Source organism: Archocentrus centrarchus, chromosome 8 (assembly GCF_007364275.1).
Source record: "Archocentrus centrarchus isolate MPI-CPG fArcCen1 chromosome 8, fArcCen1, whole genome shotgun sequence".
Taxonomy (NCBI): domain Eukaryota; kingdom Metazoa; phylum Chordata; class Actinopteri; order Cichliformes; family Cichlidae; genus Archocentrus; species Archocentrus centrarchus.
This window is the reverse complement of record NC_044353.1, coordinates 13,169,927-13,193,061: the sequence shown is the minus strand read 5'-3', so window position 1 is coordinate 13,193,061 and position 23,135 is coordinate 13,169,927. Positions and strand designations below refer to the sequence as shown.

Sequence of the window (23,135 nt, the reverse complement as noted above, 5' to 3'; positions counted from 1 at the left end):
CTGGGCGATAAAGCCGTGAATGAGCGCCTGAACGAATGCCAGATTGCTGCTTTCTGCAAGTCACAGAAATTATTAAACAACCTCCAAAATCCCCAATCCAACATCAGAAAGGTGTGAGGATAAAGAGCCTCAGAGAAGCTATTTAAACATCCTGCAAGCACTTACAACAGAGTCTGTGTATATGTAACACTTTCTGCTACCAAGGGTAGAGGGACCTTTACGAAATCAACCTCGAGCTACGTTCCTAAGATAGAGCATAATTTTGATAAATAATGCATGCATGGAAATTTGTCAGCCCTCTCTCTTCTGTGAATTTTCTCCAAAGCTTGTGACGATGTTCCCCGCGCAATCCCGAGGGACTTTGCTACAGAAATTATGAAAGCTAAATTAGCATTTTTGGCATTTAGTCAACCTTACTACTGGACTCCAATCAGGACGTGCCTGCCTCCTATTCCTAACCATGATATTCAAGTACAAGAAGGTGCAGCCAGACTGCCTGGAAATGATCCAATATGAAGGCATCGCAGCGCCATCTGACATTGTGCTTCTGGCTTCAGTGGACCATGGTTACTGATTGGCACAGGAGCAGCTTGCAGCAGTGTTACACAGTCAAACTGGTAAAGCAGATTCATTTAAGGCGCAAACATCAGCATGTCCAGCTACACTTATGAGGGGTTTAACTGAGTTTTAAGGCTTCTTTTTTTTTTTTTGACCTGTGATCTTTACAAAATAGATGCAGATAGGTTGTGCACTCTGGCATTTTGCTGAAGATAAAGAGAATAAAAGCGAATAAAGTGAATTCATTTAAATGGAATAAAAAAGTACTAGGTCACCTTTAAAACTTTATAAGCCAAACTTTCTCATGTCAGTATAAATAAAAATGAATAAATAACAAACTAATGTAGCACAGTAATTCACTCAATGCACAGTTATAAAAATAAAGCTTTTTAAAAACTCTGAACTGGCATGTTTTCCCATGAAATCACAGCGATCCACGTGTCCTTACATAGTCGACTCTCCATCTGACTGACAAAATCTGCATCATGTGTCGCCTCCAGCAAATAACTGTAAATTACAAACAGGTCACTTGTCAGATGTGGGCTATTGGATCTCCATTTATGTGTCAAATCAATGCTGAAAGTGGATAAAGCTGATTATCTGATGAGGCAGAGCAGCACACTTCAAAGATGTGATAAAGTCGATAATAAATAGAAGGTCATGCTACAAAAATTGGTATTATTTTTGTTCCTGCAGCGAGGGAATATACAGATGGGTGAGAAACTATAACGTGCTGCCAACAGCTTAAATGTACCTTCGCGCTGATTCTCCAAGTCTCTGGAACTCGACTGGAGGGAAGAAAAACTGTTTTAATAATGTATGCGCAACAGGGGTTTTATCCTGAACCAACCTGTGTTTTTATCAGAGCTTTGAGCATGTTTTCCACTCACTGTGAAGCTGTTTGCTTTGGACTTCGCATGCCTCTCACTCTCTCCTCCTTTTACCAATGTGAGATACATCATTGCCTCAGTGTTTTGAGCTTAATGTTAGAAAATCTGTTGTACAAAAATATGTTCACATGGTCCATTTGAAAAACTTAGGAAATCCAAATTGTGCTTACTTTCACACAGAATTGCACTGCCACGCCCCCACCTCCCTCCAACACGCATGCGCACACGCACACACCTATACAATTTGAACTTGATGTCTTGTGTTTGTTGTAGCTGATAGCATTTACATTGTGATGAGTGTTAAAAACCCTGTAATATTTTAATACGAGGTTATCACTGGCTGTTCCTGCATAATTTGATCTGAAGTCTCTGAGTGCCTTGAGTTGCTTTCACTCACTGGGATCTTACTGTTGCTGTAAACCTAGTTGTAATAAAATTATAGCTATAATTAAGTGTTAATAATCTACATTCACCAGACACTTTATTAAGCACACCTTCCTAGGACTGGGTCGGACCCCCTTTTGCCTTCAGAATTGCATTAGTTCTTCATGGCACACATTCAACAAAGTGCTGGAAACATTCCTCAGAGGTTCTGGTCCATATTGACATGATAGCGTCACACAGTTGCTGCATGTTTGTCAGCTCCACATCCATGATGCAAATCTCCTGTTCCAAAAGGTGCTCTAAGGGATTGTGATCTGGTGACTGTAAACCAGTTTGAGATGATCTGAGCTTTGTGACATGGTGTGTTATTAAAAGATGGTCACACTGTGGTCATAAAGGGATGGACATAGTCAGCACCAATAGTCAGGCAGATTTTGTTTTGATGCCTGGTTGGTACTTAAGGGGCCCAAAGTGTGCCAAGAAAATATTTCCCACACCGTTACACCACCAGCAGCCTGAACTGTTGATATAAGACAGGATGGATCCATGCTTTCATGTTGTTTATGCCAAATTCTGACCCTATCATCTGAATGTCGCAGCATAAATCGAAACTCATCAGACGAGACAATGTTTTTCCAGTCACCGCGTTTTTGTTGTGCCTGTGCAAATTATAGCTTCAGTTTCCTGATTGTCACTGACAAGAGTGACACCTAGTGTGGTCTTCTGCTGCTGTAACCCATCTGCTTCAAGGTCCGATGTGTTGTGTATGCAGAGATGTTTTTCTGCATACCTTGGTTGTAACAGTAGATGGGCTCTAACGTCAGCAATGAGCCAGAATTTCAATAGGCAACCACGCAGAAAACTTTGGTGGGAATCCGCAGGTAGGTTAGTCCACGTGTTACAGCAAAAAGAATTCACGGTTCACCTCTGAAGATTTCAGCCTTTTGTTTTTCAGGTATCTGCACTAAAACAAATGCATTCTGTTTTACAATAATACTTTTACTTAAGCACGTGACGTGCATGTGTCAACATTTTTAATTTATCCATAGTAGCGTAAAGCGAACCAACTGACATTCATGCGCCAACTGTTAGCATTATATTTTCCCTTTGCACTGTAGGACTATTTATCTGCTCTGTTGTGCTCTAGTTTTCCGGATGGACTGATTCTATAAAAATCCCCAAAGACGTGACTGGAGGGGCGAGATGCTGTCAAAAAGAAGATTACTCTTGACAAAAATAAGAATTGAAATGGGGAAATGGTAAATTTGCTGTCTCGCTCATTTGTGATAGAGACCAACTCTGTTGCCTGATGGAGCTTTAGCGCAGAGAGCAGGGGAGAGAGAGAGAGGGAGAGCGACAGACCGACGGACCGCCAGTCCGTCCATCTATCCAGCTGCCCCTGCCTCTGCAGAAGCGCGCAGGCACACACACTGACAAAACGCCAGCACGCTCTCTCGTGCTCTCTCTCTCTCTCTCTCTCTGACACACACACGCGCGCGCGCGAACACGTGAACGGCAAGAAACGTTGGGAGAGGGTCCCATGCGCGATTTGCAGGCTGCCGGAGCCTCTACTGTACTAGTCAATGTGCATGTGCGTCTATGTGTGCGTCCGGCGGCTGCATCCTTCCTCCTCTGCGCTCCTCTCCTCCCGGGACAGGAATAACGGGGTACAGGGAGCTCTAATCATACCGAGGCAGGTTGAGCCCCCACAATGCGCGGGGCCAGCGGAGATTGCAGTGGAGAATCAGCAGTATACGCGCACACACAATGAAGATTGGATTACAATGATTTTGTTCGCAGCGGCGCGCTTGTGAAGTGCTAAACGGGGGATTTCATTCAGTTTTTTTTTTTTTTTCCTTTTCTTTCCCTTTTTTTTGGACTCGGTGGGAATAATTTATTGCCAGAGATTCGGTGATTTTTTTTTCTTTTTCTCTCTCTGTTGTGCAGTGTTTGTGAGACCATCAGTGGCTGCATGGTTTCTCGGAGGAAAGAGGGGACTGTTGCAATGTCATCTCACACCACTGTTTTGGAGATTTGTGGAAGGGAGATGCTGTAAGTACTTTGCCGTATCTGTTATTGCTCTCCGCCTGTGGGTTTTGATGATCATAAACCGTCTCCCTCTCTCTCCCCCCCCACCCCCGTTTCTCCCTTCATCAGCGAGTGCCGTGGCGCCTTTTGCCCACAAGCGTCCCTTATCCAAAGTGCGGCACCACACCACAGGGAGCACGGCGCTCTAAAACAAGATAAACTTGGATTAAAACGATTAAAGGCAGTCAGTATGCACGCATAAAACAAACTCTGCACTCCAAGCTCTCACGTCAAGTGCTGTAATTACCTATTAATTTATACTGGCGCAGTGAGCGGAGCGCAGGCAGCTTCAAAGCGCATAGAGCACGCTCCTTTTACTTAAATCCATGTACACACCTAGTGTTATAATCTGACAGCTTGACTAAAATATATATATGTAAAAGAAATCTGCTTCTTTGGGTCTTGCTCGTGCACCCATCTTCTCCATTTTATCAAAGTGTAACCACAAACACAGCGAACCAAAGCATGCTTTACCCGAAAAAAAGATTAAAAAATAAACTGAAGGATGAGTATTCTTTGCGGCAATTTTATCCAGCGGTTGGACAACACGTTGCGGGGTTTTGGTCACCCCAGTGGTTGGCACAACTTCCAGTTCCTCTCCATCCCATATCAGGATGAACAATCAGTGTTGCATCAGGGGGGTCTGTAAGAACATGCCGCTTAATTTTTTTTTTAAAGTTGTAATCCGATTTTGTATATAAATATCGCGTCTATTCCACAGCTAAAATGTGACATAAAGCGAACACGAGATTTGCCCTAAAAAATAAATAAATAAATAAATCTTTCACTGTAAGAGCGTCTTGGCAAAGAGTGGAGGACTCGGGCCCACGTTTTACCAGTAGGGGTCGCACTTGTATTGGCTTCACTGAACCTAATGGGGAGCTCCAAATGAATTTACATCTATTCGCCCCCCCCCCCCCCCCCCCCCCCACCCCCAGTGCGCGCTCTCTCTCTCTCTCTCTCTCTCTCTCCTGTTCTCTAAGTCACGTTGTTAAAGCGCAGTTCTTCCATCACGGAAAAGCTCTGTCTCTCCTCTTCTCTTTCCCTCTCTTCTTGGACGTAAAGGCGTCAGCTGCTGCCCACGGAAGGGCACTCCATTTTTATGACATCAAAAGCATCACACGTATTAAACCACTACTTCCATCCAGGTAGATTCAGGCCTTACAGTACACGTATGAAGGATTTTCCCTCTTATGCCCTACATTCATGCAGGAGCGAAAACGTGAATGTTGGCTTGTGTGTATGCGTCCAAACAGCTTCAGAGTATTGTTGCATGCCAAACAGAATCCACAGAAGAGACATGAGAGAAGGGAATCAGAAGAAATGTGGAGTGTGAGAAGATGAAAGAGTGGGAGAGTGAGATTTTCTGTGTGTGTGTGTGTGTGTGTGTGTGTGTGTGTGTGTGTGTGTGTGTGTGTGTGTGTGTGTGTGTGTGTGTGTGTGTGTGTGTGTGTGTGTGTGTAAGGGAGAGTGGGAGATAGCTGTGATTGATTTTTAATGGCCTTTTATTTACATATAGATGAAGACAGAATTAACAGAAGGCAGCATTAGAGTGATTCAGTTAGAGGATACCTCTGACAACTTTAAAGGGTTACAAGTCAAGCAGAGAACAGATTTTTCCCGCACAGCAGTGACAGTGTGCCTCAAATTCATCGGTATTTTTCACGGATGAATAACATCTGAAATCACCTCTGACTCTGGCCTTCAGGGATGGTTTAGGAGAAAAGATTACTTACTTACTGAGCGAAGCCAGAAACACCACAAGATTCAGAAGATTCAGATCTTTTTTGTGATGCCACGAAGCAAGATCAAGTAACATATTAACCTGCTTATAAATCCAAATCCAAATCCCCGTCTTCTGGAAATGTTTTACTTGTCATGCCAGCGCAGCAAATTGAAATTGCAATTGAAGAAGGGAGAGACAGTCTTCTAACATGGGATTACTGCATGCTCATTACCAGAAAGCAGAAAGTGACTGATGCAATTAGCGCTAAAAGAGCTGAAAATAAATAAGTGAGGTGCCAAAATATAGTATGAATTCAGCGTCATCTTCCAGTGGTGGTGGTGGTGGGGGGGGTTAGGTGTGTATTGGGCATCAGGTGCATGCATGGAGAACAAAGAAACAGAGAAAGTGAGCAAATGTGTTCACATCCCTTAAAAGACAGAGCACAAGCGATCTCACTTCTTCCTTTCTCATTCTCTCTTTTTCCCTCTCTCTCTCTCTCTCATACACACAGTGGGTTTGCAGGGAGCTAAAGAGGTATGTGCAGTGGGCAGACAACATGGTGAAGCCTGAGTGGTAACAGACGATTACTTCCACTGGGCTTCTCACGGGCGCTCATGCACATGTCAGGGCACACAGAGCAGATGGCTGGGGCCTGAGAGAGACTGAATGGCTGGGAAAAAATGGACAGAGGAATGAGGTGACAAAGAAGAGGAATGTGAGGCAAATATGGAGAATTGTACATAGGTGCTCTAGTGAAGTAGGCGGAACCATGCCTAACAAAAGGCAAATTACATCAGCAAGCTTCTCAGAAATTTGCTGCACCTTAGCTTAAACCCCAAAGCGCCCCTGATTACATTGCTGTGGTTATTTGTCAATTAGCGCAACCTCTGGAACCATTAAAGATATCACTCAAATGTTAATCCCATTAAGAGTAAAGTGATCTGGCAGTGTAACCTGAAATCTTGTAAACTAATTTGGAAACAACACAGACTGGCACTGGCATTTTTAATTTTTTTTTTATTTAGAGCTTGTATAGCCACTGTGACATCGCCTGTAATCTGAAGAATCCGTTTTTTGGACCCAGAAGTTATCATATGTAGACAAGAAGGTGTACTAGGAGTGCTAAGCTATCAGCTAATGCTAGCAAGTGTCTTGGACAGTCTGTAGAACAGACTTTTTTTTTTTTTTTTTTTTGGGGGGGGGGGGTCTAAATCACTATGGTCAATTTAGACCATAGCTGTACCATAAGTGTGATGTGATGCAACAGTGCTAACCACTGCGCTCCCTGTGAAATTTATCCATGGAGGCCAAAACTGTTGATTGTACCAGGCTGTAAACATGCTTTTTAATGCTATAACATTGGGCATTTTAACATGTGAGTGTAAGGGGAATTAATTTCTATATTCAAGTGGCCACAAGAGGAAATGCAGATTTTCTGTGTTGGCTCCAGTTTCCATCTTGAAAGGCCGGTCCTTGTTCTCTGTAGGTGGCACCTTTTCCTCATCTACTTACCCAAAATATCTACCATCACACTAATCATTAGTTCTTACAGCTATTAAAAAAGAAACAAAAAGTTACATGTGGTAAATGTAATGCTCTTTGCGCATTCAGCAGAGGCTTCTTTATGGTACAAGTGCTAGAGAGAAGCTAAAATCCATTGTGCCTGTGTGGGTTCTCTCCAGGTACTCCAGCTTCCTCCCACAGTACAAAGACATGCTTATTCATTTAATTGGTGATTCTAAATTGGCCACAGGTGTGAATGTGAGTGTGAAAGGTTGTCTGTCTCTCTGTGGTAGCCCTGTGACAGGCTGACAGTCCGTCCAGGGTGAGTCTATTGCTCTGTGACAGCTGGGATAGGCTCTAGCCCCACCCTGAACTGAATAATAATCATAATAATTAGTGTAGTTTTATATACCCCACGAGTAAACAACGAATGAAAAATAGCTTTACAACAGTCTTATACTGGAAAAAAATACTATCCAGTCTGTCTTCACATGCTTAGTTTGTATGCAAAGGAAATCCATCCATCCATCCATTTTCTTCCGCTTATCCGGGGCCGGGTCGCGGGGGCAGAAGCCTAAGCAGAGAAGCCCAAGCTTCCCTCTCCCCAGCCACCTCCTCCAGCTCATCCGGAGGGACCCCAAGGCGTTCCCAGGCCAGCCGAGATACATAATCTCTCCAGCGTGTCCTGGGTCTACCACGGGGCCTCTTCCCGGTGGGACATGCCCGGAACACCTCACCCAGGAGGCGGCCAGGAGGCATCCTAATCAGATGCCCGAGCCACCTCAACTGGCTCCTTTCGATGTGGAGGAGCAGCGGCTCTACTCTGAGCCCCTCCCGGATGGCCGCACTCCTCACCTTATCTCTAAGGGAGAGGCCAGCCACCCTTCGAAGGAAACTCATTTCTGCCGCTTGTATTCGCGATCTTATTCTTTCGGTCACTACCCAAAGCTCGTGACCATAGGTGAGGGTAGGAACGTAGATCGACCGGTAAATCGAGAGCTTCGCTTTTACGCTAAGCTCCCTCTTCACCACGACGGACCGGTGCAGCGTCCGCATCACTGCAGAAGCAGCCCCAATCCGCCTGTCGATCTCCCGTTCCCTTCGCCCATCACTCGTGAACAAGACCCCGAGATACTTAAACTCCTCCACTTGAGGCAAGAACTCGTTCCTGAGCCGGAGATGGCACTCCACCCTTTTCCGGCTGAGGACCATGGCCTCAGACTTAGAGGTGCTGATGCAAAGGAAAGTAGACCTCTAACTTCAGCAGCACATTGGTATTCACACAGTTTCCTTTTCTTGGTGTCTGTTTTCTTCAAATGGCAGAATCTCATTTTAGAATGAATCTCTTGAAATAGAAAAGGACACAAGGATAGAGAATCTGGGGAATGAAATTAGTTGAAAAACAATAGGAATAAGTTGGGGGGGGGGTGACGGCAGAGAGTGGGAAGATTAACAAAAGGGAAACAAAACAGAATTATTTTGGTATTAAGTTATTGTTGAATTATTTTTTGTGTTATTGGGCATAGTGAGACAGTTATGGAGTGGGGGCAGGAAGAGAAACAATAGAGAAGCCTTTCGTTATGCTCAGTGGTGGACTTAAGGAAGATCAGGAAAAAACAGAGAGTGTTAGAGTATCAGGCATCAGGGAGCAGATTCCCAATGCAGCCATAGTTTACTAAGACTGAAAAGCCAGTAAATAAGCTGTAGATAAAATATTAAGATGGGAGGAGGTAGGATTTTTATATACTGGTGCAGAGACACAGAGCTTTGTCCTCATTAAAAACAGCTTCAACAGCAAATAGGAGTCTTAAAACGGTCTTACGCTATAACAAATATAAGTTCATGTCATTTGATTCCAGCAGGTAGGCTATCTCAGCATCCAAACTGTGCAACATCAGCTCTCAAAGCATGTTTCTCCCATCTCTTCTTTTTATATTTTCATTTATATAAATGCAAACATATTATATATATTTGGGCAAACAGCTAACATCTGCTGATATATTGACCCCTATCAATATATTGGTCGGGCTCTAGAGAAAAATGGAGAGTAATAGTTTTGAGAATACGCAGAATGCCTCAAGTCAGTTCAGTTTGGTACCAAACGGTTGAGATGGCGGAAAGATGCAGTAAGAAAGATGAAAGGAAGGAAAGACGGATAAGTGAAGAGATGAAGCTGTGATGAATGAAGTCATGGATGAGCCAGTGTGGGATGGGATAAAAAGCATGCAATATTTGGGACAGTCTTTTACAAACCAGAAAGTGTGCATACATACCCACACACCCATCCCCTGGGTTGTGGCATAGTAAGAACCACCAACTACTCTCAGTATCAACCACTCTGTCCGTGGTTGATACTGAGAGTGACTCTGTAAATAAATCATATATATGTGTTTAAACTATGTTAATCTAACTTTAATACAAGTTAAATACAGCAGAAAGAACAAATGTGACCACAGCGGTACATGCAATTATATTAACCATTATGTAAAGACAATGCAGCTGAATTATTGATGCATGTGAAACCTAGTTGTGTGTGGATCGGAAATGTGGGGTATGTGACCGTGAAACGCTAGGGAATTGCGGCCACGGTTTAGCGAGAGAGGTTTTATTGCTGACGTGTCTGCGCGGCGCGTGTTCTGTGATTGAATGCGTGGAACAGGAAATGAAATGATACCTATAAAAGTACCTCACTTTCTTACTGACGGATCAACTAGAATGAAGAATTGAAATGAATATGTGCATGAGCAGGGAGTATCTGTTTTGTGCCTTGTGTTAGGGAGGAAATAGGAGTCTATGTGTGCGTCTGCGTGCATGTGTGAATACTAGCCAGTAGTGTGGATGCGCCTGCCAAACATCATTTGCGGTTGCGGTGCCAAGAAACGGTAGCCTTTGTGTGACGACAAACTGGCCAATACGATTTGGCTGGGCATGCTCTCTCTCCCTCTCACTTTCTTTCTGTATTTCTCTTTTATTATACTACTTTTTTCTCTCTCTATTGCTTTTGCTTCCTCTATTTTTTGTCCTTTTCTGTTTTTACTGCTATTCTCGTCTTCCCAAAATATCCCTGTAATGCTGCAGAGTTGTGACAAGAAAAAAAACAAAACCAAAAAAAACAAAAAAACAAAAACACACACCTCTCTTTTGTTTGTCAGATTTCCACACCACCAATTGGAACTGAAAGATAATGTACTCATCCATGGACTCACCTGTTTCTATAAATACCACATTACACCAAATTGGTGCCATTTTGACCCTTCTTATGAAAATGATTTTTGCCAAGTCCCTTTGCTGTGTCTACCCACAGCAAAGGCTGCATGTGCACTCTTTCTCTAATTCATTTTTCATGGAGGATGCTGCATCTTATGAAATAGTCTAATAGCTTGGTGTGTGTGTGTATATATATATATATATATATATATATATATATATATTTGTGCAACATCTTGATAGAGAAGAAGAGAAAAGAAATAATGACTCTCATATATGTACAACACGTGCACGGTACACATGGAAGCATTTATAGGACGGTAATATTTGATTTCAGAGCATGTGTACCTCAGCTCCTCTGCAGACACTTTCCTGACTGTGTGGGCTTCATAAGGCCTCTGTAACTCACACCGAACAGCGTTATGCCAAACAGTGAAAAGTACGACAAGATGGTCTCACAATTGTGGATACAGTCCTTTAGCTGGAATGGCAGGAAAGTTCACTTGAGAAAGACCATAAATATAATCTGCCACATGGGTAATGTTATGCAAGCAAAATGAAAAGCAAGTTTTTGTTCAAGGGATCAAATTGGCTGCAGTGATGTTTGAGTAGTCTTGCTTTAATTTGGTAGCTGGTTTGGCACTGGCTCACAGTAAAAATGACTTTGTGGTTGTATTGTCTCTCAGCTGAAACACATCCAAGTGAAGTAGGACAGAGACAATCACTCAAAGTAATGTATGTATGATGCAGTTAGTACCTGAATTCAAACAAAAGCCAGTTCTATAAAATTCAATTATTTTGCGAGCTGCCAGGAGAAGCCTCCATGTAATCCTGCAGCTTTTTCGCAAGGGAATATGACGACTTCTCGACAGAGACACTAGGAATCCATTAGGCGTCAGCGCTCTCTCTGCAGTGAATGGACTGAGATTTGGATGATTCATCCTCTGGTCTCTTCTCACAGTGTTTCTGCTTAGTTGGGCGGTGTGGGGGGTGGGGGGGGGTGCTCCTCTGCTTGTTTTAAAAGCACAGGATGACACAGTGAGCCCACATGCATTATTCAGCTCACATTAGAGCCTTCCTTTGGAGTCTCAATTTCATTACAAAATCACAAGGTATGACAAATCCTAGCCTACAGAAAGTAATCTGAAACTATCATTATACTTTGAAATAGACAGCGGAAAACAAGCTTTCTATATTTTTCAAGTAGTCAGGGTTGAACAGTCATAAAAAAAAAAGCCACAAAATTAAATGCATTTCATTGCATTACCGTGAAATGCATAATGAAGTTAAAATGCATGAAAAAAAAAAAGTTTATGACAAATGCCACTGAAAAGGCAGCTGAAGAGGCAGCTGACAGACAAACTTTTCTGAAATAGATTGCTAAGAAATGTGACAAAGAAACACGAATCACTGTTCTGCTGTCTGTCCATGAAACGCTTTGCAAAGGTTGACACCACGTTGATTGCTTGCTATGTTTTACACAGTGCTATGGTATTTTGTCATTAATGTTAATAGTAAAAGTGTTTTGCACAAACTAAGTTTCTCATGAACTCATGAAGCTGTATTGCCTCTGACAATAACACACTAAACAACAGCTCTTGTGAATCAGTTATGCACCGGTGGTCTCTGCACCGATGCAAAAACGTAAGGCCCTGTCAGTGAATCCATAAATTGTCAACAATTCACATGGATGCATTGTGCGACCATATGTTTCATGCCTTTCTGGGTTTGCTCATGCTCTACTGTTCAGCACACCTGCTCATAAGTCTTACATTGCCTGATGATGTTTTACGCTCGCTGAGCACTGGCTTTTCAAGGAGGCCATGAGTGCGCTCGCTGTAAGGGGAGGGGTTGTGTAGGTTATTATTGCTTTGAGACGATGTTGCCACTTTGCTTTTCTGTTTGATTGGTGCCGACTAACTGTGATCACCTTCTAACCTGTTATCCATGCTGAAGCACACACACACAAACATTTGTTTTAAGTGAGGAGCCCTCATTTGCCATGCCTCTGCCCCTCTGTCCGAAGCATGCAGTGCTACTTCAAGAACACAAGAGAACACTGTCTAGCATCCCATGCTATCTGCAGCACTCATCCTTCTGTATTAGTCTGCTTTTTTCTCAGCCTTTATGTAATTTGCTTCACACTTACCTCTGGGGTACAGACTAATCTCTTTCTGCGTGTATCTGACAGCTGTGTCAGCACGATGAACACTGGATCATTTGTAATACTCATTCACATCATAGTTTCCTGATGGCTTAGAAAAGATTTGTATGCGATTTCTTACCGTACAACTTGAGTACGCTTGAGCCATGTAATGACAGCCTTTTGAAGACAGTTGAACCTGTTGGTTTCATACACTGTTTAACCTTTATAGATTTTTTCAGTGTACTGGTCACTGGACCACATCTTACAGATGAGGAGAGAGAAAATGTCCAAAATACACATTTAGTTGCTCTTATTAAAACACTTTTCTAACAGATATTTATGTAGGTTTGTGTATATTTATTGAGATATTTGCATATTTAAAATAGCATTGATAAATCTGGGTACTACGGCTTCCCCCCACAGTCCAAATACATGCTTCTTAAGTTTATTTGTTATTCTAAATTTACCATGGGTATGAATGTGACCATCGATGTCTGTCTGTATATGTTCAGTTCAATTCAATTCACATTTAGGTGCTCATATTGGATTGTCTCAGGGGCATCTCTGCACAGCCTGCACCTGGAGTCTTGCCTATAGTGTGGTAGACCCCAGTCTCTATTGATCTCGTGCTTAGAGCTTGTTCCTGTGCTGCCATGATTAGTAACTTTGTGCTGTCTTTCAGTCCAGCTTTGCCCTTTGCCCTGTTCAGCTTAATTGAATTTATATATCACAAATCACAACAACAGTCACCTCGAGGTGCTTTATTTTGTAAGGTAAAGATCCACAATATTAGAGAGAAACCCCAATGATCACACAACACTCTATGAGCAGGCACTTGGCGACAGTGGGAAGGAAAAAGTCCCTTTTAACCAGAAGCAACCTCTGGCAGAACCAGGCTCAGGGAGGGGCAGCCATCTTCCATGACCAGTTGAGAGTGAAGGGAGGGAGACAGGACCCACTAGGGGAGAGTATAATAATTACTAATGATTAAATATAGAAGCGGTGTATAACACACACACAGAGTGAAAAGAGGTGAGTGAAGAAGAAACACTCATCATGGGAAGCCCCCCAGCAGCTTATTTCAGCATAACTACAGTACATTAAGTGTGAGTGCAGGGTCACCTGATCCAGCCCTAACTATAAGCTTTATAAAAAGGAATTTTAAGCCTAATCTTAAAAATAAAGAGGGTGTCTGCCTCCTAAATTCAAAATGGGACCTGGTTCCACAGAAGAGGGGCCTGAGAGCTGAAGGCTCTGCTTCCCATTCTACTTTTAGAAACTCTGGGAAGCACAAGTAAGCCAGCAGTCTGAGAGCGAAGTGCTCTGTTAGGGTAATAAGTTACTACAAGATCTTTAAGACATGATGGGGCCTTGTATGTGTGGAGGAGGATTTTAAATTAGATTCTGAGTTTAACAGGGAGCCAATGAAGAGAAGCCAATATGGGAGAAATATGCTCTCTCGTTCTAGTCCCTGTTAGTACTCTCACTGCAGCATTTTGGCTCAGCTGAAGGCTTTTTAGGGAAACTTTAAAATAACCTGATAATAATGAAGTAGTTCAGCCTAAAAGTAATACATTCTTAGGCTAGCATTTCAGCATCACTCAGTGTTGGCCCTGTGATTGACTGGCACCCTGTCTAGGGTGTACCTAGCCTCTCATCCAGTATTAGCTGGGTTCGACAAATGGAAGAAAAATAGATAGCTGGTTCACAGTTAACAAACTGCAGAAACACCGTTGGCTTCTTTGTTAATGATGTCAATAAATTTGGAACGGACTCTGAGAAAAAGCTAAGTAAACACATGGTATTTTTGGCGGCTCACTTATTTCCCAAGGGGCCACTATAGTGGATGGATGCACATGCTTGATTTGGCACAGATTTTACACTGGATGCCCATCTTGACACAACCTTCTCATTTATCCAAGCTTGGGACCGAAACTAGGAGTATACTAGTTGGGTTTGTCTCCTCTCATAAATGAACCATATAAGGCACATGTGTTAACCACTATACTACAATTTAAGTAAATGTAAACATTAAATAAGTTGGGCCAAGCAGTTTCCATTAAGGTGGGTGTGTCCAGTATTTTGAAAATACCTAGTTGTTGACTGGTAGCCTCTTCCTCTTGTTGCCAAAAATGAGAGATTAATCATGAAAGGCTTTTGATGTCATTCTTTTCTTCACCAGAAATTGTCTGCCTAGTAAAAAAGTGCTCAGATGAGCGCACTGTGACAAAACAATTGATCATCTGACCCTAAGACTACAGCACTGATATTTTTTTGGAGCAGATATCATGTTTACTACAATTATTGTTTGAGCAGCACTAAACTAAAAGTTTTACTTGAATATGTTGGTAAAATTGTACAACTGGAGCACTCACATTGTTTGTCCTCGAGTCATAATGTTGATGTGCCAAAGAGTACCTTTGGCTGCCATTTCCTATTGTACAGTAGATAAAGTTAAACGGAATAATATGAAACCCAAACTACCCCCTTATACACATGGACATGAACATATTTTTACTCATCTGTTCTGCACAACATTGCAACAAGTGCAAGTGGAAGTATCCATAAGACAGTTTTGCCTATTATTGTCATTCCTTGTAATCTGTAAGTTGAAAGGCAGTCATTGCTGATTGAGAAATGTTAGATTATTACACTGTAAAAATATATTTTTGCCTTTTCTGAATGCCGAACAGCTTGCTCCTGAATCATCTGATTCTCGCAGTCGTGACAATAAAGTTTAGACTTGTTAGTCATCTTCTTTTTCTCTCACCCCTCCACAACTTCCTCACAAGGCCATCTCCCACCTTGCAAGGTCCCTGTTTAACAAAGTTACTAAGGAGAAATGAAATGAAAAAGAAAGTTACTACCTGAATGTGTGGGCTTTAAGAGCTGTGCATTAACAATTTATCTGTGCTTTTTCTCTCCATCATCCACACCTCTCTCTCTCTCTCCAATCCCATTCACTCTTTGATCTGTCTTCATCTGTCTCTTTTCCCCTCATCTTCCTTCCATGTAGGGGATGAAGTGGTTTGGCAGTATGTCCCTCAGCAGCAAAAGGAGTAAGAGGAGGAGCAGAAGGAGCAGCAATCGCAGCTGTAGTAGCAGCAGTAATAGCGTGCTGCTCTCCCTGGCTCTCTTGGTGGTGTTGACCATGATAGCCGATCCCGTGGCAGCTCAAAAGCAGCGAACTGGTGGCTCAGAAAAAGTGCCAGTCCTGAACATTGCTGTGATCCTTGGGCGCACACGCTACATCTCAGACCGGGACATCCGAGCACTCTGGAGCAAAGAAGACCCCATTGATGTCAACGTGGTCACACTGCTGGTCAATGAGACTGATCCAAAAAGCATCATCACCCACATGTGCGACTTGATGTCTGGAACCAAGATCCACGGCGTGGTGTTTGGTGATGGCACTGACCAAGAGGCCATCGCCCAGATTTTGGATTTTATTTCCTCGCAGACGCTCATACCAATCCTCGGCATTCACGGAGGGTCATCCATGATCATGGCTGATAAGGTATGAAAAAGTAAACTGATGGATGAATGTAAGGATGGGCAGTGAGTGAACAGACAAAGGATGTTGTTGATGAATGGATGAAGTAGTGAGTAAAATACTTGAGAAGAGACTGATCATTGAATTGCTTGGTTTGAAATGATTTGCCAAAAGTTCTGGCTTTCACAGATTTGACCATTTTTACAGTTGAGAACCTGTAAAATCAAACTCGTACTGAGTGAAAAGAATTCTTGGCAATTAGCGGGACCTTACAGAATATTAACAGTTGGTATCTAGATAAGGAAGATACAGAGCCAGGCTATAGATGGTAAAAAGACACGCGGAGGAGGAAAACTGAGGTAGGAGGATGAGGTAAGTATCTGCAGAAAAGTGTTGGAGGAATGGTTGGAAGAAGGAACTATTTAAAAAGAACAGGAGAAAGGACAGGATGAGGGATGCAGTGACTAAACAAGAGAAAGGTGAGGAGAGAGAGAGAGAGAGAGAGAGAGAGAGAGAGAGAGAGAGAGAGAGAGCAGGAAATGTGAAAGGAGTGGGTGTTGCCATAGTCTGGCTAACACTGACTTCGTGGTGCAGTGTGCTCTAATCTGGGAAATCTCCATTCATTGTGCAGGATTCCCTCAGACATGGTGCAGGGGTCTTGATTGGTTCCCTCATTTGAATAAGTAAAGCCTTTGCCTGCCAATCACATCGAACACTGAATAGGAACAGATGAGCGGCGCATGATTGTGGGGTTTCATGTGTCAGCGCTTAGCTCCTGGAATTTGTCAGATTTTAAAGAGGGAACGGGGCAAGGTGAGAATTATGTGGAGACAATAATTTCATAGCATTGAACTTTAAATTAAAGAACACCTTAAGTAATGTATTAAGATACAAGTGCAAACCTGTATTATAGCAGAACATCAACCAAATGAGTGACACCAAGCCCTTTTGTCCAAAACCAATTATTAATTCTTCCCTGTAGACCAGCAATTTGCATCTTGTAGCATACAACTGAGTATCATTTATAAATTATTACCACCTCCATCAATGCAGACAAATTAATCAGAAGTGAGGACAGAAATGCAAATGTGGGTCGCCATATATAAACCTTATGTAGCCATATTAAGCAGCATTAATAAAATAACCTGCCACATCAATAGAATTAAAGCTTCACTACTGCAGATAATGGAGGAAAACTGCTCCTCTGTTCAGTGTGTTACAATGATGACCGTTCTCAGTTTTAATACACTGGTTATCCATTTCAGCTCTCGCTGGGTATTACAGCAGTCCTCGCTCCTTCTTAGAGCTGATAATCAAATGCAGATGCAGATTTGGACATATATTCTTTTACAAGATGCTGGCTGAGGGAGGTGGAACAATAGCTCTGGACATTAAGGTCTCTGGAGCACCGTTGCCTCAAGGCCTTTTGGTTCCATTCTCACATTTGCAGTCAGTGGGGTTTTTCGCATGATGTGAGATGAAATTATCGATTTTTACAAAAAAAGTACAATAGTTAAAAATGTACAAGTGAGAAATGTCTATGTTGCCAACACTTTTCTACAAACATCTCTCTTTCTTCAAGAAAATCTTAGATCTTTTGCTCCATTCACCCTGGAAGGAAAAACATTCTTCTTCCGGCTTTATGCCATTAAGCTATCTTCCTCTAAAGTACTGTAGTTCAACAGATTTCCCACCAAATCTTACCCTGTGATCCACGATAAAACATGTAGAGGCCTGTTAAGACTGTAGAACCTCTCAGAGATTATCTTGTTTATTTACAGTAAATATACAAATGTCTTAAAGGTACTGCAGTAATGGTTTATTGATCCTGTAATGCTAGATGTGGCACATTTCTAAGGGATGGGAGGGAAGGAGAGAAGCAGATAAGTGCTGCAGGAGAGGGCAGAGGAGGAGGGAGGAGGTGTGTGCTGGAATAGAGTAGGTGGCGAGAGGAAGCAGAGAAATGAAGGGGTAAGAGATAATCCCTCTTCTTGACCAGAGGTCATGTTGAGTGGAAGGGAATTACTGAATGTCCTGATTGGCACCTGCACACTTCACCTATTCCAGTAACACACACACACACACACACACACACACGCACACACACACACACACACACACACACACACACACACACACACACACACACACACACACACACACACAAATTACATTGACTTACACTTATTGTCTGGATTCTTTCCCAAACTGAAACCATAACTGCTACCTGCCTAAGGCCTTAGTCACACAGGTGTAGAGACAGGTTGGTGACCACCTGGCAACCACCGTTTGCTAGGGAAAAATGAATATTCTCTGACGAGTTTGGTGAGTTACTGAGTTGCTGGAGGTTAAAATTGGTCACAAAGAGTGTGCTGCACCAAAAACCTTCTTGTGATTACTTTGGTTGCTAGCAGATTGCCAGTAGACTGTTCACCTTCAACATAAAAGTCACACCTTTTGAAACGTGTTGTCTACAGCGGTAAGGTGCAACTTTTACTTTGAAGGTGAACGGTCTCTATTCCCGGTTTGCAACACGTCATTCACTGTTTCACTACTGCTTAGCGAGTAGTTGGTGAGTGTTTGCAGACAGGTCTGCATCTTCCATATACACTGCAGGCGATCATGGCAATCTGCTGATGACCAAAGCAATCATAAGGAGGTTTTCAGTGCAGCACTGTATACCTCTTTGAGATCAGTTTCACCCAACAAGTGTTAGCAACCTCCAACAACCATTAGGCAATCAGCTGGGGAATACAGAATTTTCCCTTGAACCCAATGCTTACCAGCATGTCCCTGACCTGTCTCTAGGCCTGCACGACTACAGCATTTGCAACCAATTTCACAGTGACTGCCAGCAACCCTTGCAACTAGAATACTAATTTTTCCCTAGTGATCAAAATTTGCAAGGCAGTCACCAACTGGTCTCTAGTTTAAAGTTGCTATAACCTTAAACTAAACTGAACCTTAGGCTAGCCTTAAATCAACTCTTCATACCAAATTTTTTATTATTTTTGCTATGGGGACAGTTCTCTATAATTTAACTATGTAAACAGATTTGTGTCTCAACAAAACTTGTATATATAAGTATATACACTACATTTCTCCTGTCAGCACTGCATATTAGAAGGAAATAATTCACTTTAAAATGCTTTACCCAGCACTTTGTCTTCCCTTTGCTTTGCCTTGCACCTTTTGTGTAGCTTTAAACCTACATGATGCTTATTCTAGATGTTAATGCTTTTCTTTCTGTTTTTTTTTCTTACCTTTCACAACAATAGTCCTTTACATCAGAGGTCCCCAACCCCCGGGCCGTGGACCGGTACCGGGCCGTGGGACATTTGGTACCGGGCCGCACATAAAGAATAACTTAAATTATTTCCGTTTTACTTATTATCTGCGCCTAAACTATATTTTATTTTGAAAAATGGGCGGATTCGCTCCGTTACTTCCCTCCATGACTTCCTCTTGACGTGTCAAGACGTTTCTGCTCACATGATACGTCACCGCTAAAATTAAACCCAGAAGCTTCAGGCCTGTCTAACGAAATCGGTTGGTTGACCTACATAACGCTTCTTTAAATTTTTGAGTGCTCAACAAGAGTAGAAAAGCGCTATGTAAGAACTAGTCCATTTACCATTTTTATTTATCAACACCGGGGATAGCAGTGAGGTAGACCCAGCCATCAAACTGACTCTCCAGCGCTTGACACCGCGGCTCTGCAGCCACGCTCCATGTGAAATCGGCCGAACCCAGTCAAACCAGAAGCCAGCAAAAATGAGTATCAGAGAAACAAGCTCAGGGGGCTTACACTGATTCAGTGTTATGGTGAGTTGTATTTTTCATGCGCTTTATACAGTAAAAATCACCTAAGTCGAAGTCGCACAAATCGGGTTTTCGCTCTAGTTGGATGGCATCTGCAGGTCCTGATTTTTTCTAACATTAATTCCAATAAAATCATCACATAAATCCGTCGGATATTCACCTACCTCGGATGAAAAATCTGGTCCCATTGTAATAAATTTCCAGTTAAATGTGATCGCATAAACTGGATGAGTTTAGCGCTAAAACCCTTCTCAGCTCCTGTCCGCCCACTTCCATGCATCGGCTTGTTCATGCACAACTACACACACACTAACAACGCCTGGAAATTGTTTTAGTGTTTATATCAGTTCATTTCACCGGGGACAATCGTGGCAAGGGTAAGCTACAAACTTGCACTTACGAGTAAAATTTCAGATTATAAAATTTGCAGAAGCAAATTCATAGATGAAGCAGAAGCCATTGCACTGGGCCATTTGAATCCGACTCAGGTGATTTCTACTGTATTTGTTTTTGCGGTGTATCTTATTTTGAAGGCATGTTTTACCATGGCTCTAACAGCTGACCAGGGAGCGCTGTGGGCAGAGAGCCTGTTATTCATGTTGAGGCGGGATGTTACGAGAACGCTGCTGATAGAGTTGCATACGAATACAAAGTGGATTCCCGTTTTTTATTATTATACGTAGAAAATATCACACTTGGTTATGGTCGTATCATTTATTTTGACGTATTTATTCGCCACACCTTAAAAGCCGGTCCGTGGAAATATTTTCTAACACTAAACCGGTCTGCGGCTCAAAAAAGGTTGGGGACCGCTGCTTTACATTAAGATATAATGTACCGTAGGCTCCTGTTGACTGAAAGCCTTGTGACTTACACATCAATAACAATGTTTCATCTCAGTCAAAAGAAAAAAAGAAACAGCTTTTTAAGCCCCATGCAAGCCCTGTCAAAAGCTAATTTGCAATGCCTAAAATTCTTTGCCACTGTTAATACTTTTTTCTGCACATTCTTGGTATGCACAGCATTTTGACCCCCAGATTGTTATTGCAGTGCTTGGACACAACGGAGGATTTTTGCAGCTGGTTCAAAACAAATTCTCCTGCAACTGATAGTAAATCCAGGCATGAGGTTTGACCAGAAATTGTCTGTATGAAATGTTTTTCTGTGCATTTTAATATATGTTAAAGTGCAGCCTTTATTATATGATCAGAGACACTCGCCTTCTGTAGTTAAAGGTTTATACAGTTACCCTCTGAGTAGCCGAGTCTCTGTGAGACCTTCTTTCAAGCAGATTTCTGCTAATCCTCATGTGAAATATGAGGTGAAGCTCCCCTCCAATGATTACGCCTTGTAAGACCCTCAGTGTGTTTGTCTCGTCCTGCTTATGGCATCATACCTGTATGATGTGTGTGAAATTCCCCTTGTATATAGTATATGCTTGAATGCCTTTGTGTGCACTTTGCCTGCTTTCTTTGCCTTGAGGGTACGTCTCTTGGTGTTGTTGAGTTTTAGTCAAAACCATTTTCACGTCAACCTCCAGAGAACAGTATCTAAAGTTTCTCCATTTAAAAAAAAAAAAAAAAAAAATCTAAACTCTGTTTTCTTCTTTTCCATTTTCTGCTTTCTTTTTGTGCTGTTCGGCGATCCTTCATCCTATCGCTCCATCCTTCTTTCTTTCTTGCTTGTTAATTAGATGAATGTTGCCGCATCTCCTCTCCTTGTGTAACTCACTCCCATACATTCCTCAGCCTTTGTTGAATAATGCAGACTTGCCTGTATTGAAATGAATACATTATTGATTAAGGAAAGAAATGTCTTCCCCTACTGCAGTCTAAGCAACTTAGCTTGATTGTACTACCCTAGCAAACCCCCTTAAAACTGGGTACAAAAAAGAATTTGTCAAAGACACAGTTTTTTCCTACTGCCTTTTTTTTTTCTTCTTCTTCTTCTTCTCCTGTGTTTTTGGCAGCACATAAACTTTTTTAAGACTTACTTTGACATTCCTTTGCCAGTTTTAAATGTTTGGGAAGATGTCTGGCCTGGCTCATGGACTGAATTCATGTAATTGTCATGCTAAATGTTTTTGACTTTCATAGGGGTCAGTACTGGCAGCTGGATCGTGTTGGTCACGAAGATTAACCGGGTATTCCTGAGTCTTGTCTGTCTTGACTCAGAGCTGCCTACTGACACATCAACTCTGATCTGTCTGATATCTTCTGTTGCTGCAGCTGCTTTCTTTTCTTTCCTTTTTTTCTTTCTCTTTCTTTCTCTCTTTTCATTTTTAGAGCACGCCACACAAATTAAACATGGTCTGTATGCGCCAGATGTGTTAACGGCAGCGATGGGAGATGTCCTTCCCTGTTTTGCTTCTTGGAGAAAAACAGACACTTGGCTTCTTAATTAAACAGACTGTTCAAAGAATCAGAAAATCTGGTGATGTTCTTGTTTCTCAGCTGTGTTAAACTGAGGTGTGTGTTTGTGTGTAGTCTGTATTGCTCCTCATCAGTCCTGCCCTTCCTGTGTACAGTGACCTCACACATTCACAGACACACACATATGCACACACACATAGAGCGAGAGGGTTCACTTAAGTATTCATCCCTGGAGCAACTTAAAAAAAAATTCACTTCATTTACATGGGTTGATTATTAATTATTAAGCAATTCAAACAATTGAGTGAACATTGTGCCTGCTGTGCAGTGGAGCACATATTTCCTATTCTACATGCTTTCAGGAATAAGGCTGGGACTCCCAGATTAGCCTTCAATCACGCTCAACTGAGTAAAAAGCTGGTTTGAAGGCCCCATTCTAGGCTGAACAGAGACAGCTGTTAGCTATAGACCGAATGTACCTACTGCCTCACCGACTTCCACCGGTGTCAACAGGAGGTCTGGGCCTGATAATCCAGTGAAATGAAATCTCACATGGTGTCTTCAGGTTAGTGAAATTGGCCTGAAAGTTATTTTTCTGTTCTTTTTCTGGAACCAAACAGTAGTGAGTGATATATCCATCTCCTCCCATCATTGTGGGGAGGCTGTGGATCAGTGTTTTTGGATCAGTTCCTGGCTCCTCTTGTCCATATCACACTGAACTAAAAAAGCAAAAGCAACCAAAAACCAAACAACCAAAAAACGAAACCTGGCTGGCTGCTGTAAATTGCTTTGAATATTCATTTACCGTTTTACTTTCACAACTAAGCTTTTGTTGAGGTTCTAAGTAGGCTTCCATTTAATTGTTGCCACATTAATAAAACAAAACAGAGAAAAATTAACAGAAAACCAACAAATGAGAGTTTAACTGATCTTCTCAAGACACTAA

The 23,135-nt window shown here is 42.2% G+C and overlaps 1 protein-coding gene across 1 annotated transcript in view; it reads left to right on the top strand.

Annotated features, from left to right (window-relative positions):
• The first annotated feature begins 3,778 nt into the window (after positions 1 to 3,778).
• Positions 3,779 to 23,135, top strand: part of grin2aa (glutamate receptor, ionotropic, N-methyl D-aspartate 2A, a) — a 163,646-nt gene continuing 144,289 nt past the window's right edge. Inside the window, exons 1-2 of the mRNA XM_030735713.1 lie at positions 3,779 to 3,884; positions 15,519 to 16,019. Coding sequence (XP_030591573.1) covers positions 15,522 to 16,019 — 498 coding nt within the window. The 5' untranslated portion in view covers positions 3,779 to 3,884; positions 15,519 to 15,521. The remainder of the gene's footprint in view (positions 3,885 to 15,518; positions 16,020 to 23,135) is intronic.